At 37.6% G+C, this 15,537-nt stretch overlaps 1 protein-coding gene across 1 annotated transcript; it reads left to right on the top strand.

The window, feature by feature from the left end:
* Positions 1–7,626: 7,626 nt before the first annotated feature.
* Positions 7,627–9,231, top strand: LOC128647575 (tigger transposable element-derived protein 1-like). Its single transcript, XM_053700332.1, has one exon. The coding sequence runs from the start codon at positions 7,627–7,629 to the stop codon at positions 9,229–9,231; it is 1,605 nt and encodes a 534-aa protein (XP_053556307.1).
* The last annotated feature ends 6,306 nt before the right edge of the window (positions 9,232–15,537 follow it).

Here is a 15,537-nt window from a genome sequence, read left to right as displayed (position 1 = left end):
CAGTCGAGTTCCACTCACCTTAATCCTCACATCTTCTCAAAAAAAATTGTATTTGTACTTCGTCTTGACGTTCTATTTTCCACTGTGTCTGGAGGAAAATTAACTTTTCTCCCTCAGGACAAGACGTCTCAGGGAGAAAAAAAAACAAATCTTCCTCCTCCTTATTGTGTCATGAATCTTCAAGGAAGTTTAATCCAGTTGGAACAAATCCAAGTAGTGTATGAACCTTCTTCTTCTTCCAAATCATCATTCATATTTTTTTCTGGTAGGGGCTGTTTACGCTGTTTTAGAAGGCCTATTGCAGTCTGTCCAAAATCTCTGGTTTCTAAATAGTTTACAAGGATTACTGAATAGGTTTCAAATCAAGTCTTTTTCGTGCAAGCAAAGAAGGGTTTATCACAGGTGTTTGTGCGCGTCAGATTTACTGCTCATATTGCAAGTTGAAAGTAAATGCAAACGCGTAAGCACAATCACAATTTAGGCTAGAATGATTTCCGTGTCCTCAGAGCTCTGGTTAAATGTTTTACGGAAAAAAAAGTGTGACAAAATCCATGAAAAATACCTTACAAATACAGTTACACTCATAACACCATCTACTAAAAATTATTTATAAAAAAAATGTTTCAAGGGCTCAAATATATGAGGTCTCAGGTGTTAGACATACATACATATTAATGTCTAAAGATGTATATGTACGTATGTACCCGCTCAATAAGGATATATTGTTAATAGTAATGGAGCACCTGATTAACCAAATACTCTCAGGCGCTCCAGTGCACAGAACCCAAAAGTAATATAATATGGATTATGTAAGAGAAAGATCTAGTTGTGCCAATCCAGCACAGACTAATAATAAACTCTAGAATACATTAATTGCATTGTAGTGTAAAAATTCACAAAATACTCCAAGTAGGTTCAGAAAAAAAGAGATAGTATTTATTATTCCCTATACAATTAGATCCTAATGTCACACCTATTAATTCAAATACAGGCAACAAACAGTCTATGAACTAAATCATAGAACAGAATATAAAGTAATTAATATGTGAGCAATACTAATACTTCGATCAGTAAAAAGCCATATTTCAATTAGCATGCTGGTATATATGACACCACATTAATGTACCAAAATGAACATCAAAGATACAATGCAATTGTATATATATATATATATATATATATATATATATATATATATATATATATATATATATATATTAATCGTGAAGTACAGTATATCCAAACGGTATCAAGTGAGACAAATCCCATAGATATTAACAGTCCCACAGTACAGCATAGACTTAAGCTGAAATGCAAGCACAGTTACACAGTCTCAAGTGTGTTAGATACTCCTTGTCGAATGTATTAGTTATTATTGCAGAACTCAGCCGTTCATCAAACGGTATCAAGTGAGACAAATCCCATAGATATTAACAGTACCACTGTCCTGCATAGACATAAGCTGAAATGCAAGCACAGTTACACAGTCTTAACGGTGTTAAATACTCCTTGTCAAATGTATTAGATCTTTCTCTTACATAATCCATATATATATATATATATATATACAGTTGCAAGAAAAAGTATGTGAACCCTTTGGAATGATATGGATTTCTGCACAAATTGGTCATAAAATGTGATCTGATCATCATCTAAGTCATAACAATAGACAATCACAGTCTGCTTAAACTAATAACACACAAAGAATGAAATGTTGCCATGTTTTTATTGAACACACCAGGTAAACATTCACAGTGCAGGTGGGAAAAGTATGTGAACCCCTAGACTAATGACATCTCCAAGAGCTAATTGGAGTGAGATGTCAGCCAACTGGAGTCCAATCAATGAGATGAGATTGGAGGTGTTGGTTACAGCTGCCCTGCCCTATAAAAAACACACACCAGTTCTGGGTTTGCTTTTCACAAGAAGCATTGCCTGATGTGAATGGTGCCTCGCACAAAAGAGCTCTCAGAAGACCTATGATTAAGAATTGTTGACTTACATAAAGCTGGAAAGGGTTATAAAAGTATCTCCAAAAGCCTTGCTGTTCATCAGTCCACGGTAAGACAAATTGTCTATAAATGGAGAAAGTTCAGCACTGCTGCTACTCTCCCTAGAAGTGGCCGTCCTGTAAAGATGAATGCAAGAGCACAGCGCAGACTGCTCAATGAGGTGAAGAAGAATCCTAGAGTGTCAGCTAAAGACTTACAAAAGTCACTGGCAAATGCTAACATCCCTGTTAGCGAATCTACAATATGTAAAACACTAAACAAGAATGGATTTCATGGGAGGATACCACAGAGGAAGCCACTGCTGTCCAAACAAAACATTGCTGCACGTTTACAGTTTGCACAAGAGCACCTGGATGTTCCACAGCAGTACTGGCAAAATATTCTGTGGACAGATGAAACCAAAGTTGAGTTGTTTGGAAGAAACACACAACACTATGTGTGGCGAAAAAGAGGCACAGCACACCAACATCAAAACCTCATCCCAACTGTGAAGTATGGTGGTGGGGGCATCATGGTTTGGGGCTGCTTTGCTGCGTCAGGGCCTGGACGGATTGCTATCATCGAAGGAAAAATGAATTCCCAAGTTTATCAAGACATTTTGCAGGAGAACTTAAGGGCATCTGTCTACCAGCTGAAGCTCAACAGAAGATGGGTGTTGCAACAGGACAATGACCCAAAGCATAGAAGTAAATCAACAACAGAATGGCTTAAACAGAAGAGAATATGCCTTCTGAAGTGGCCCAGTCAGAGTCCTGACCTTAACCCGATTGAGATGCTGTGGCATGACCTCAAGAAAGCGATTCACACCAGACATCCCAAGAATATTGCTGAACTGAAACAGTTCTGTAAAGAGGAATGGTCAAGAATTACTCCTGACCGTTGTGCAAGTCTGATCTGCAACTAAAGGAAACGTTTGGTTGAAGTTATTGCTGCCAAAGGAGGTTCAACCAGTTATTAAATCCAAGGGTTCACATACTTTTTCCACCTGCACTGTGAATGTTTACATGGTGTATTCAATAAAAACATGGCAACGTTTCATTCTTTGTCTGTTATTAGTTTAAGCAGACTGTGATTGTCTATTGTTGTGACTTAGATGATGATCAGATCACATTTTATGACAAATTTGTGCAGAAATCCATATCATTCCAAAGGGTTCACATACTTTTTCTTGCAACTGTATATATATATATATACTGTATATGTTTGTATGTGTGTACAAATGTATTTATGCATTTATATTTGCATATATGTATTTACAGACATATATAAACATATATACAAATAAAAACATATGTACACACATATATACTCACATATACGTGCATTGGAGCCCTTTGCAGTTAAATAGATGAAAACAAGTAAAAGCGTATGTATGCAATATTCATTTTTAATAAAGTGTTATACTGTGTATTTCCTGAAAATATTTCATAATACAATGTTCTGCTAATAGCAGAATATGTCCAATGCATTTATAAATAGATATTACTATATCTATCTGTATATATCTATACCTATATATAATTATATATATATACAGGCAGTCCCCGGGTTACGAACATCCGACTTACGTACAACTCGCACTTACGAACGGAGCCTTACATGTTTGAGCCTCTAGTATTATCGCCTGTAAATCAAGCCCCACAAGCAAAGTGAATACAGTACAGTACAGCAATAAACACTTACTGATGTGTTCAGTGCTGCTCGGTCCCTAAACATCACCGAGAGTGCCGTCGCTCCGTGCCGTCGCTCCTATGTGTCATCAAGGGATTCCCTCCTCAAGTCGGCTCATCACCTCCGTAAGAACTGACGTCTGCACTCGCCGGTCACATGACCTGTACACACCCCTCTTCTCATTGGTCTGTGGATGCGTCTCCCTAGAAGAACTAGAGACCGGCAAAAGTAGAATTTTGTGACGTAAGCTTCGATCCGCCGGACTCAGTCCGACACAGATCGATTCTTACGTCACTTCAGATGTTCCGCACACAAGTGCGGCACAATCTGAATACTTTTGCTAGTTATCAAAAAACTAGCAGGTACGCTCGGCACTTTTCCGGCCCAGCGTACCTGGTTTTCAATCCGCCACCCTGGAGGCGGCGAATCCCATAGGAATCAATGGGAGTCTGACCATAGCGAAAGTACAAGTTCGCTGCTGCCAGACATCCCATTGATTTCTATGGGAGCTGTCTACACCTAACACCCTAATATGTACCCCGAGTCTAAACACCCCTAAGCTGTCCCCCCCCTACACTGCCGCAACTAAATAAAGTTATTACCCCCTAAGCCGCCGCTCCCGGAGCCCACCGCAAGCTACTCTATACATATTAACCCCTAAACCGCCGCTCCCTGACCCCGCCGCAACTATAATAAATGTATTAACCCCTAAACCGCCGCTCCCGGACACCGCCGCCACCTACATTATACCTAGTAATCCCTATCCTGCCCCTCCTATACCGCCGCCCTCTATAATAAAGTTATTAACCCCTATCCTGCCAATCCCGCACCTTGCCGCAACTAAATAAATAGTTTAACCCCTAAACCGCCGCTCCCAGACCCCGCCGCAACCTATATTAAACTTATTAACCCCTAATCTGCCCCCCCTACACCGTCACCACCTATAATACATTTATTAACCCCTATCCTGCCCCCCCTACACCGCCGCCACTGTAATAAATTTATTAACCCCTAAACCTAAGTCTAACACTAACCCTAACACCCCCCTAACTTAAATATTAATTAAATAAATCTAAATAATATATCTATTATTAACTAAATTATTCCTATTTAAAACTAAATACTTACCTGTAAAATAAACCCTAAGATAGCTACAATGTAATTAATAACTACATTGTAGCTATTTTAGGATTTATATTTATTTTACAGGTAACTTTGTATTTATTTTAGCTAGTTAGAATAGTTATTAAATAGTTATTAACTATTTAATAACTACCTAGCTAAAAGAAATACAAAATTACCTGTAAAATAAATCCTAACCTAAGTTACAATTAAACCTAACACTACACTATCATTACATTAATTAAATAAATTAACTACAAATAACTACAATTAAATACAATTACATAAACTAACTAAAGTACAAAAAATAAAAAAAGCTAAGTTACAAAAAATAAAAAAAATAAGTTACAAACATTTAAAAAAATTTTACAACAATTTTAGGCTAATTACACCTAATCTAAGCCCCCTAATAAAATAACAAAGCCCCCCAAAATAAAAAAATTCCCTACCCTATTCTACATTAAAAAAGTTCAAAGCTGTTTTACCTTACCAGCCCTTAAAAGGGCCTTTTGTGGGGCATGCCCCAAAGAAAACTGCTCTTTTGCCTGTAAAAGAAAAATACAACCCCCCCAACATTAAAACCCACCACCCACATACCCCTAATCTAACCCAAACCCCCCTTAAAATAACCTAACACTAATCCCCTGAAGATCATCCTACCTTGAGTCGTCTTCACTCAGCTGAGCCACTAATGGAACTGAAGAGGAGATCCGGAGCGGCAGAAGTGATCCTCCAAGGGGCGCTGAAGAAGTCTTCCATCCGGGTGATGTCATCTTCCAAGCGGCGCTGAAGAAGTCTTCCATCCGGGCGATGTCATCTTCCAAGCGGGGTCTTCAATCTTCTTTCTTCAGGATCCATCTTCATCCCGCCGATGCGGAACATCCTTCTTTCCCGACGGACTACCGATGAATGAAGGCTCCTTTAAGGGACGTCATCCAAGATGGCGTCCCTTCAATTCCGATTGGCTGATAGGATTCTATCAGCCAATCGGAATTAAGGTAGGAAAAATCTGATTGGCTGATTGAATCAGCCAATCAGATTGAGCTCACATTCTATTGGCTGATCGGAACAGCCAATAGAATGTGAGCTCAATCTGATTGGCTGATTGGATCAGCCAATCAGATTTTTCCTACCTTAAATCCGATTGGCTGATAGAATCCTATCAGCCAATCGGAATTGAAGGGACGCCATCTTGGATGACGTCCCTTAAAGGAGCCTTCATTCGTCGGTAGTCCGTCGGGAAAGAAGGACTACCGACGAATTAGTGTTAGGTTATTTTAAGGGGGGTTTGGGTTAGATTAGGGGTATGTGGGTGGTGGGTTTTAATGTTGGGGGGGGTTGTATTTTTCTTTTACAGGCAAAAGAGCAGTTTTCTTTGGGGCATGCCCCACAAAAGGCCCTTTTAAGGGCTGGTAAGGTAAAAGAGCTTTGAACTTTTTTAATGTAGAATAGGGTAGGGAATTTTTTTTATTTTGGGGGGCTTTGTTATTTTATTAGGGGGCTTAGATTAGGTGTAAGTAGCTTAAAATTGTTGTAATATTTTTTAAATGTTTGTAACTTATTTTTTTTATTTTTTGTAACTTAGCTTTTTTTATTTTTTGTACTTTAGTTAGTTTATGTAATTGTATTTAATTGTAGTTATTTGTAGTTAATTTATTTAATTAATGTAATGATAGTGTAGTGTTAGGTTTAATTGTAACTTAGGTTAGGATTTATTTTACAGGTAATTTTGTATTTCTTTTAGCTAGGTAGTTATTACATAGTTAATAACTATTTAATAACTATTCTAACTAGCTAAAATAAATACAAAGTTACCTGTAAAATAAATATAAATCCTAAAATAGCTACAATGTAATAATTAATTATATTGTAGCTATCTTAGGGTTTATTTTACAGGTATTTAGTTTTAAATAGGAATAATTTAGTTAATAATAGAAATATTATTTAGATTTATTTAATTAATATTTAAGTTAGGGGGGTGTTAGGGTTAGTGTTAGACTTAGGTTTAGGGGTTAATAAATTTATTACAGTTGCGGCGGTGTAGGGGGGGCAGGATAGGGGTTAATAAATGTATTATAGGTGGCGACGGTGTGGGGGGGGCAGATTAGGGGTTAATAAGTTTAATATAGGTTGCGGCAGGGTCCGGGAGCGGCGGTTTAGGGGTTAAACTATTTATTTAGTTGCGGCGAGGTGCGGGATCAGCAGGATAGGGGTTAATAACTTTATTGTATAGGGGGGCAGGATAGGGGTTACTAGGTATAATGTAGGTTGCAGCGGTGTCCGGGAGCGGCGGTTTAGGGGTTAATACATTTATAAGAGTTGCAGCGGGGTCTAGGAGCGGCGGTTTAGGGGTTAATACATTTATAAGAGTTGCGGCGGGGTCTAGGAGCGGCGATTTAGGGGTTAGTAACTTTACTGAGTTACGGGGGGATCCGGGGGCGCCGGTATAGGGGTTAGAACAGTGTAGTTTAGTGTGGGTGCTTAGTGACAGGCTAACAAGAAAGCTGTCAAAAAGCCGAAGAGCAGCGAGATCGGATGAGTGATAACTATCACAGTCCGCTGCTCATTGCCCCGTACTTGGTGCGCGGCTTTTTGACAGCTTTCTTGCTAGCCTGTTGAGCTGAGGGAACAAAAATACTGTACTTACACAGGAAGTTACTGTACAGGAAGTTACAGGACAGTACGTACTGCATACATTACCTGTTCTGTACAGTACAGTATTGTACAGTGTTTTTGTACCCTGCAAAAATGCCTCCTAAAAACAAATCTGCCTCCCAACCAAGTGCTGGTGATACAGCAAAAAAAATGAAAAACCATCACCATGGAACTGAAAGTAGAAATAATAAAGAGATCAGAGAGAGGTGAAAATCCATCATCCATTGGCAAAGAATTGGGTTACAGTAGGTCAACAATTGCAACAATTTTAAAAGATAAAGGTAGAATAATGGACCATGTGAAAGGCTACACCCCAATGAATGCTACAATTATTACTAAGCAACACAGTGGTTTAGTTATCCAGATGGAAAGGCTGCTGACAATTTGGATAGAAGACCAAAATCAGCATAATATACCTATCAGTCTTTCTTTAGTGCAAGAAAAGGCTCAAAGCATTTTTAATGATTTAAAAGCTGCAGGTACACCTCATACAGCAATTGAAGGTGTTTGTAATGAAGAATTTGTTGCAAGTAGGGGTTGGTTTTATCGCTATAAAAAAAGAGCAAATTTGCATAATATTAAAGTTCAAGGCGAAGCAGCGAGTGCTGATGCAAGTGCTGCAAGTGATTTTAACAAGATATTGGAAGATATTATTGACGATGGAGACTATTTGCCAGAACAAATCTTTAATGTAGACGAAACTGGCTTGTTTTGGAAAAAAATGCCTGAGAGGACATACATTTCAAAAGAAGAAAAAAGTGCACCAGGACATAAGGCATCAAAGGACAGGCTGACTTTATTACTTGGGGGTAATGCATCAGGGGATTTAAAGCTCAAGCCTTTGCTAGTGCATCACTCCCTAAATCCGAGGGCACTACGTAATGTCACCAAGGCATTTCTTCCTGTTATTTGGAGGGCAAATTCAAAGGCTTGGGTTACATTGGCACTCTTTGAAGAATGGTTTTTGAACCATTTTATCCCTGCTGTTGAACGTTATTGCTTAGCCAAAAACATTCCTTTTAACATTCTCCTTCTCCTTGACAATGCCCCTGGACATCCAACCACTTTAGATGACATGCACCCCAATGTAAAGGTGGTATTTCTGCCCCCCAACACCACATCACTTATTCAGCCAATGGATCAGGGAGTCATAGCCTCCTTTAAGGCCTATTATTTACGGAGAACCTTCTCACAAGCTGTCAGGGCTACCCAAAATGATGAGATGACCTTAAGGGATTTCTGGAGAAATTATAACATTTATGATGCCATCAAAAATATTGCTGATGCTTGGAATGAAGTGAAAGAGACAAATATGAGAGGAGTTTGGAACAAATTGTGCCCCCAATTGACACAAGAATTTCTGGGTTTTACGGATGATGAAATCGTTGAAACCAGGCAAACTGTGGTTGCTATGGGTAATCAACTGCAGTTAAACATCACTGAAAATGATGTCATCGAGGTTCTCGACTCCCATAGCCAGGAACTAACCAATGAAGACCTAATGGAACTAGGGCAGGAGATAGAACTGAGGGAAGAAACCCAGGACATAGAAACTCCACAACTGAAAAAGTTCCTTACAAAAGAGTTAGCTGATGCTTTTCGTCTTATTGAAGCAGGAATGGCAAAGTTAGAGGAGCAAGATTCTGATACAGAGAGGTTTGCAAAAGTTTACCGTACAGTTACTGAAGGTCTGAAATGCTACAGGGCTATTTATGATGAGAAAAAGAAAAGTTCTATACAAACCTCCCTTGATGCATACTTCAATAAATGAACTCCAGTAGCAAAATCCAACTCTCCAACAAGTCCATCATCCTCTACCAAGATTGTTTAAGGTTGTACTGCAATATTTGAAAATGTTTGTTTAAGGTTGTAGTGTACAGTAATGTACTGTACTGTACAATACCTGTATTTGAAAATGTTTAAGCATTTATATGCACAGTTAAAAATAAATAATATATTAAGACAAACATCTGTCCAAGTTGCATTTGTTGCATTTCCTGAGTAGAACGCCATTCAATTTAGTTCTGGTGAGTATGGTATGGGGTTAGAGCCACTTGAGGTTTCACTGCTGTCTGTATCCTCATTAGAAAGATTGTTTGGCTAGAGTTTCACCTAAAAAAGTGCCTGTTCTGACTTACATACAGATTCAACTTAAGAACAAACCTAAAGTCCCTATCTTGTACGTAACCCGGGGACTGCCTGTATATATATATATATATATATATATATATATATATATATATATATATATATATATATATATAGGTATTGATATATATTGTACCAAAATACCAATGATCATATATATGTAGAAGTATGTATTTATGAATAAATAGAACATACTCTGCTATGTAAAGAACTTTGGAATGGGAAATATTATCTGGTTAGCGCACTTGAGAATATACAATCATATTTACATGCAAGTAGGGTGTAAGATTTTTTTACTTTTTTGCTCCATTAGTAATCATATGAATATGCACACGATATTCTAACTTTTGCTTTGTGTGGGCATCAGGTTAGCGCTCATGTAAAACAATTTACTTTCAACTTGTAATATGAACGCTACCTGACGTGCGCAAAAAGCTTTCTCCTAGCAGAGTTAGTGCGTGAGTGTGAGCGTTAAATAACACTCTACTTGTACTCTGGTCCATTATTAACTGCAGTTTAAGTTTTGGAACAAAAAAAAGCCTAGGATTTTATTTATTCCTTTTTCATTATGTAAAATAGTAACAATTAGGGCAATTCTACCCCTTATTCGACAAGGTCAATTTATGTAACGGCTGTATGTAAAGGATACCTTCCCATTCCTAGACAATCTCCAGTTTTTTAAATTTGTCTTTCAGGACATTTTTTTTCTGTTTGTGGCTCTTATGTTTGTTCTGTATACAGTTTCCAGAATTTTTACTAAGCTTCTAGGAACTCTCTTGCCTGTAATAAGAACTAATTTAGTTCACTGGCTCTATACCTGGATGACATATTGGTTCATGCTTAATTTTTTCCTTTAGTTGTATTTCTTATCAACAGTCTACTGCTGACTTTTTTTTAGGAGTCATTAGGGACTCAGTGACAATGCAGCTTTCCCTAATGGATCAGGGATCAAAGTTACAATCAGTTTAATCACAACTATGTGTGACATCTGTAGCACAATGTATTGAATTGTTAGGTCTGATGATTGCACAGTTCCATATGAGACCTCTTCAACTTTGCATGCTTCAACAATGGTAAAACAATTTCAGTTAACTATCTCCTAGAATCCTATGGGATTCTTCAGTGAGGCAATCTCTGTCCTGGTGGATAGTTTTCCAATCTGTTTTTCTTGGGGGATTGCTTCATTCACCAAACTTGGAAAACAATTTGCTGCAGACACCATTCTTGGATTGGGGTTCCATCATGGGGTCCAGGAGAGCACAGGGAGTTTGGTTTCCTCAGGAGGGGAAGTTACCAATAATTATCTTGTCTTGCAGTCTTTGGGTCCATTCAGGGCTGTCCTCTTCCGAAAGGAGATACTTATCCGAGTTTTTATGCAGACAATATTACAGCTGTAGCATATATCAGTCATCGAGGGGAAACTTGAGGATTCTTAGCAATACTTTAGGAAGTTTCAAGGTTATTCGAATGGACACAGAAACTTTTTCTATATTTTTCCTCCCAGGAAGGGAATCTGTAAAACAGATTTCCTTAATAGCTAATCCCTTCCACAGGATTGTTTTCTCCTTCAAGTAGTTTTCTACTAGATTGTGGATTAATGGGGTCTCCCAGATATAGACCTCATGACTTTTATTCAAATTGAATAGAGAATTTCAATAATTCTTCTTATTGCAAGTTGGTCAGATAATGGGGCAAATTTAACAAAGGTCGAGCGGACATGATTCGCTGTAGCTATACGTCAGACTTGAATACCATAAGGGTGGGAAAGATTAAGTTCTCTTAGAGCTTGGGGAATCTTTGCCTCCTCCTAGTGGCCAGGAGTTGAATCCCAGGAGTAATGTCTTGTGGACTCTCATCACCATTAATTAAATACATTTATCAGGTAAGCATACATTTTGTTTTGTGATTTAGGTTAGTCAGTAAGTTAATCAGAATTGACAAACCCAATCTATGTAGGATTTATTTAACTCAATAATTCTTCTTTGGGCAGGCACAGAGCTTTTTGAATGGAATAGAATCAGTAATCTACATCAGGGGTTGATGGCTAGTAGCCTTCTTTTGTCAAATAAGTGTATGTCCCTCCTAGGGAAAGGGTTTAGGGAGCTGATGTCTCAAGGTTCTTGTGTGAAGTATGAACTAGATGTCTAAATAGTTCATAGGGGCAAAAAGTAGATGGAAAAATGCATGCCCCTTCATTTCCTTACTCTAAAGCTGGGCCATCAATGTAGTTAGGACTAGATTACAAGTAGAGTGCAAAAATATTAGCGCTAACACCGCTCATGTTAAATCAGTAGGGCTCTTATTCTTTCGCTCATATTACAAGTTTATATATACCACATACTTTGATTCATGTGTTATATAAACCTCATACTTTTTAATACATGTTAAAACATTTAGCACTAGATGCCAAGTGCCCTAAAGCCGAACGTGCATTAATAAATACTTGAAATGGCATTGTTCTTCAGTCAGAAGAAATTTTTATTTTTATTTAATATATATATATATATATATATATATATATATATATATATATATATATATATATATATATATATATATATATATATATATATAAAATATAAAAAAAGCACACTCCCACTCGCTCTTAGGATAAGGACCAGGGTGCAAAAAATTCCAAATACCACAGTCCAGTAATTGCACTCTCTGGATTTAACTCAAAGCAAACTTTATTGTGAACATTTTCTGAGCATTCACTCCTTCCTCAGACAATGAAGTTTGCTGTGAGTTAAATCCAGAGAGTGTAATTACTGGACTGTGGTGTATATATATATATATATATATATATATATATATATATATATATATATATATATATATATATATATATACATACATACAGAGAGAAGTGCACTCACAGGAATGAACAACTGGCTCAATACCATTGTTAGCCTGTTCTATGGCGATTTACCACCTGGGTGCAACTTTTTAGCCCAGTAATGCTTTTTACAGAGTGGAACTTTCCTGTAGTATATCAGTCTGATCCCACCTATGACGGTCAGTCCAGCGCCGAAATACCAGGCAATTCCTCTCTGAACAAGGAACACAGCAACCCCAGATGATCGTTTTGGCCTTCATTGGGCCTCGTCAGTGAGGTGTAGCCATATTCCTCTAAGCACACTGAGCAAGGAGTCCACATCTGGTTGCCCCTTTTTTCCCCATAGGGAAACTAAATATATACAGAGAGAAGTGCACTCACAGGAACGAACAACTGGCTCAATATCATTGTTAGCCTGTTCTATGGTGATTTACCACCTGGGTGCAACTTTTTAGCCCAGTAATGCTTTTCACAGAGTGGAACTTTCCTGTAGTATATCAGTCTGATCCCACCTATTATGGTCAGTCCAGCGCCGAAATACCAGGCAATTCCTCTCTGAACAAGGAACACAGCAACCCCAGATGATCATTTCTGCCTTCTTTGGGCCTCGTCAGTGAGGTGTAGCCATATTCCTCTAAGCACACTGAGCAAGGAGTCCACGTCTGGTTGCCCCTTTTTCCCATAGGGAGACTAAATACATACAGAGAGAAGTGCACTCACAGGAATGAACAACTGGCTCAATACTATTGTTAGCCTGTTCTATGGTGATTTACCACATGGGTGCAACTTTTTAGCCCAGTAATGCTTTTCACAGAGTGGAACTTTCCTGTAGTATATCAGTAGTAGTTTCCTGTAGTATATATATATATATATATATATATTTCTTTCAATGAAAACTCACACATTTTCATCTCTTCCATTTATTATTCCATTCTAACTAAAAAAATCTCCTTGCCTTCCTATCACTCCCTCTCAAATAGCTCCTTTACCTAAACGTTGCCATTTGAAATAGCTGATTCTGCCCGTGGTATTTGTACCTATACTGTAAATGTCTATACCAAAGTATACTAAAGTATTGGTTATAAAAAAGCTGTGTAAGCATAGCTGGCAGAAAAAAATGCACTACCATTGTGGGGTAGAAGAGATAAGAAATACAAGGTTAATTTTTAAAACTTCTTTCTATGTATTGGACTTTGGTATACAGACAGAGATAATATAAAGCAACTGTGTGTAAAGAAAATGATCAAATAAAGAGATCTGATTTTCCTGCAAGCTCAACCCATTTTAATGGATTTTGGTTTCAAAGAACAAAACCAACTATTTCATATACAAAAATCAACCCAACAAAGTAATTTCTCATACATTTTATACTCTTCAGTTGGTTTAACAAGTCACTGGAAATACATTAAGGGAAAAACAATTTAAGAGTACTCTGTCCCTTAGGCAACATTATAGGAACTAAATGAGAACAGTCCTTGGATGATGCCCCATTAGGTTTGTAGTATAAGGTCCTTATTTTCCTCTATATTTATATACTCACTTTAAAATGCCTTTTTTTTAATATGAGTGTGATTTTTATTTAAATAAAATCGTTAGTTAATTTAAATGCACAGACTTTCACTAAGAAAATCAGGTTATTTCTCCAGAGAATACAAAGAAAGTTCTCTTCACAATAAGTAATTAAGAAAGAACTACAGAAAATTAGCAGATCCAAGAACACACATTTCCCAAGGTTATAATTATGTAGAGCTGTGTCTTTGTGTAATCTTATATTAGAGCAATACCTGATATTGCAATGCCTTATTCCTTTAACACTTCAGTTTATTAACTATTTGTAGATCACCATTCTCAATAAATGTCTCTATTTTATCCATGGTTAAAGTGCAATGTTTAAGTATTGTAAATGTGAAACTCATTAGACAAAAAATAAATAAATACATATGTATATATATATATATATATATATATATATATATATATATATATATATATATATATGTGTGTGTGTGTATTTACGTAATATAAACTGAACGCAAGGACAAGTCAAGTGGGGTAGAAAACAGTTCTTCCACTCCACTGTCATAATTTGACTACTGCAAAGCGAAACATTTAAGGGGATTGTACATAGCATGTGAACAAGCTGTGTAAATAAATAGGACTTTCATTAATTTTTTTTATATTTGTTACTAATACTAAAGTTATTACCGCCATCTCGAGTACATCCGAGTGTCTCATATTCCTCCTGGCTCCGTATCTGCTTTTTTTTCCCCCTTAAAATTTTCAGGGATTAAACCAATTGAAATCCAGGCCATTAGGCGACCACGACTGAACCAAATCTGCCCCCTTGCTCAATAGCGCATGTGCAAGCTCTTATTCAGCCAGGCTAAGTAAATGCTTGTTCCAGTGTGACGCATGCGTGTTAAGCCACAACTCAAAACGATACCGCACGCAACTCATAGCTCCAGCAAATCAGTAAATCATGTGATTCATTGTTTACATTCTGATATAGATCGGAGAGTTGTACATGAGCACAACTGACTTACCTGGGGAGCAAGTCTGGATGACTACTTAGAAAGAGGGTGGGACCACTCTCTACATCACACAGCTTCTAGAACAGGAAACACAAAGGGGGCGGAGAAAGGTGCGGCAAGAAGGATATTATAAATTATATATTTAAAATATTGTATTTTGCATTATCAAATAAAAAAAAACTTAGCGACTTGACTACATTACACATATGCTGCTGACAGAAGTGCTCAACAAGGTTCAACTTTACAATCACTTTAAAGCTTTGTAAACTTCAGAATGGAGTTATTATATTGTCATCATCTTTTTTTAATGGCTATTGGTCAGGTGAAAATAATTAACACTAGTGATGTCGCGAATAGTTTGCCGGCGAATAGTTCCCGGCGAACATAGCATGTTCGCATTCGCTGCGGACGGCGAACATATGCGATGTTCGGGCCGCCCCCTATTCCTCATCATTGAGTAAACTTTGACCCTGTACCTCACAGTCAGAAGACACATTACAGCCAATCAGCAGCAGACCCTCCCTCCCAGACCCTCCCACCTCCTGGACAGCATCCATTTTAG

The sequence above is a fragment of the Bombina bombina genome, chromosome 2, assembly GCF_027579735.1.
Source record: "Bombina bombina isolate aBomBom1 chromosome 2, aBomBom1.pri, whole genome shotgun sequence".
NCBI classification, from domain to species: domain Eukaryota; kingdom Metazoa; phylum Chordata; class Amphibia; order Anura; family Bombinatoridae; genus Bombina; species Bombina bombina.
This window is presented reverse-complemented; position numbering and strand designations above follow the sequence as displayed.

Bases quoted from the DNA above. Each gene is read 5' to 3' on its own strand.
- LOC128647575 (XM_053700332.1), top strand. From the start codon at position 7,627: ATGGAACTGAAAGTAGAAATAATAAAGAGATCAGAGAGAGGTGAAAAT.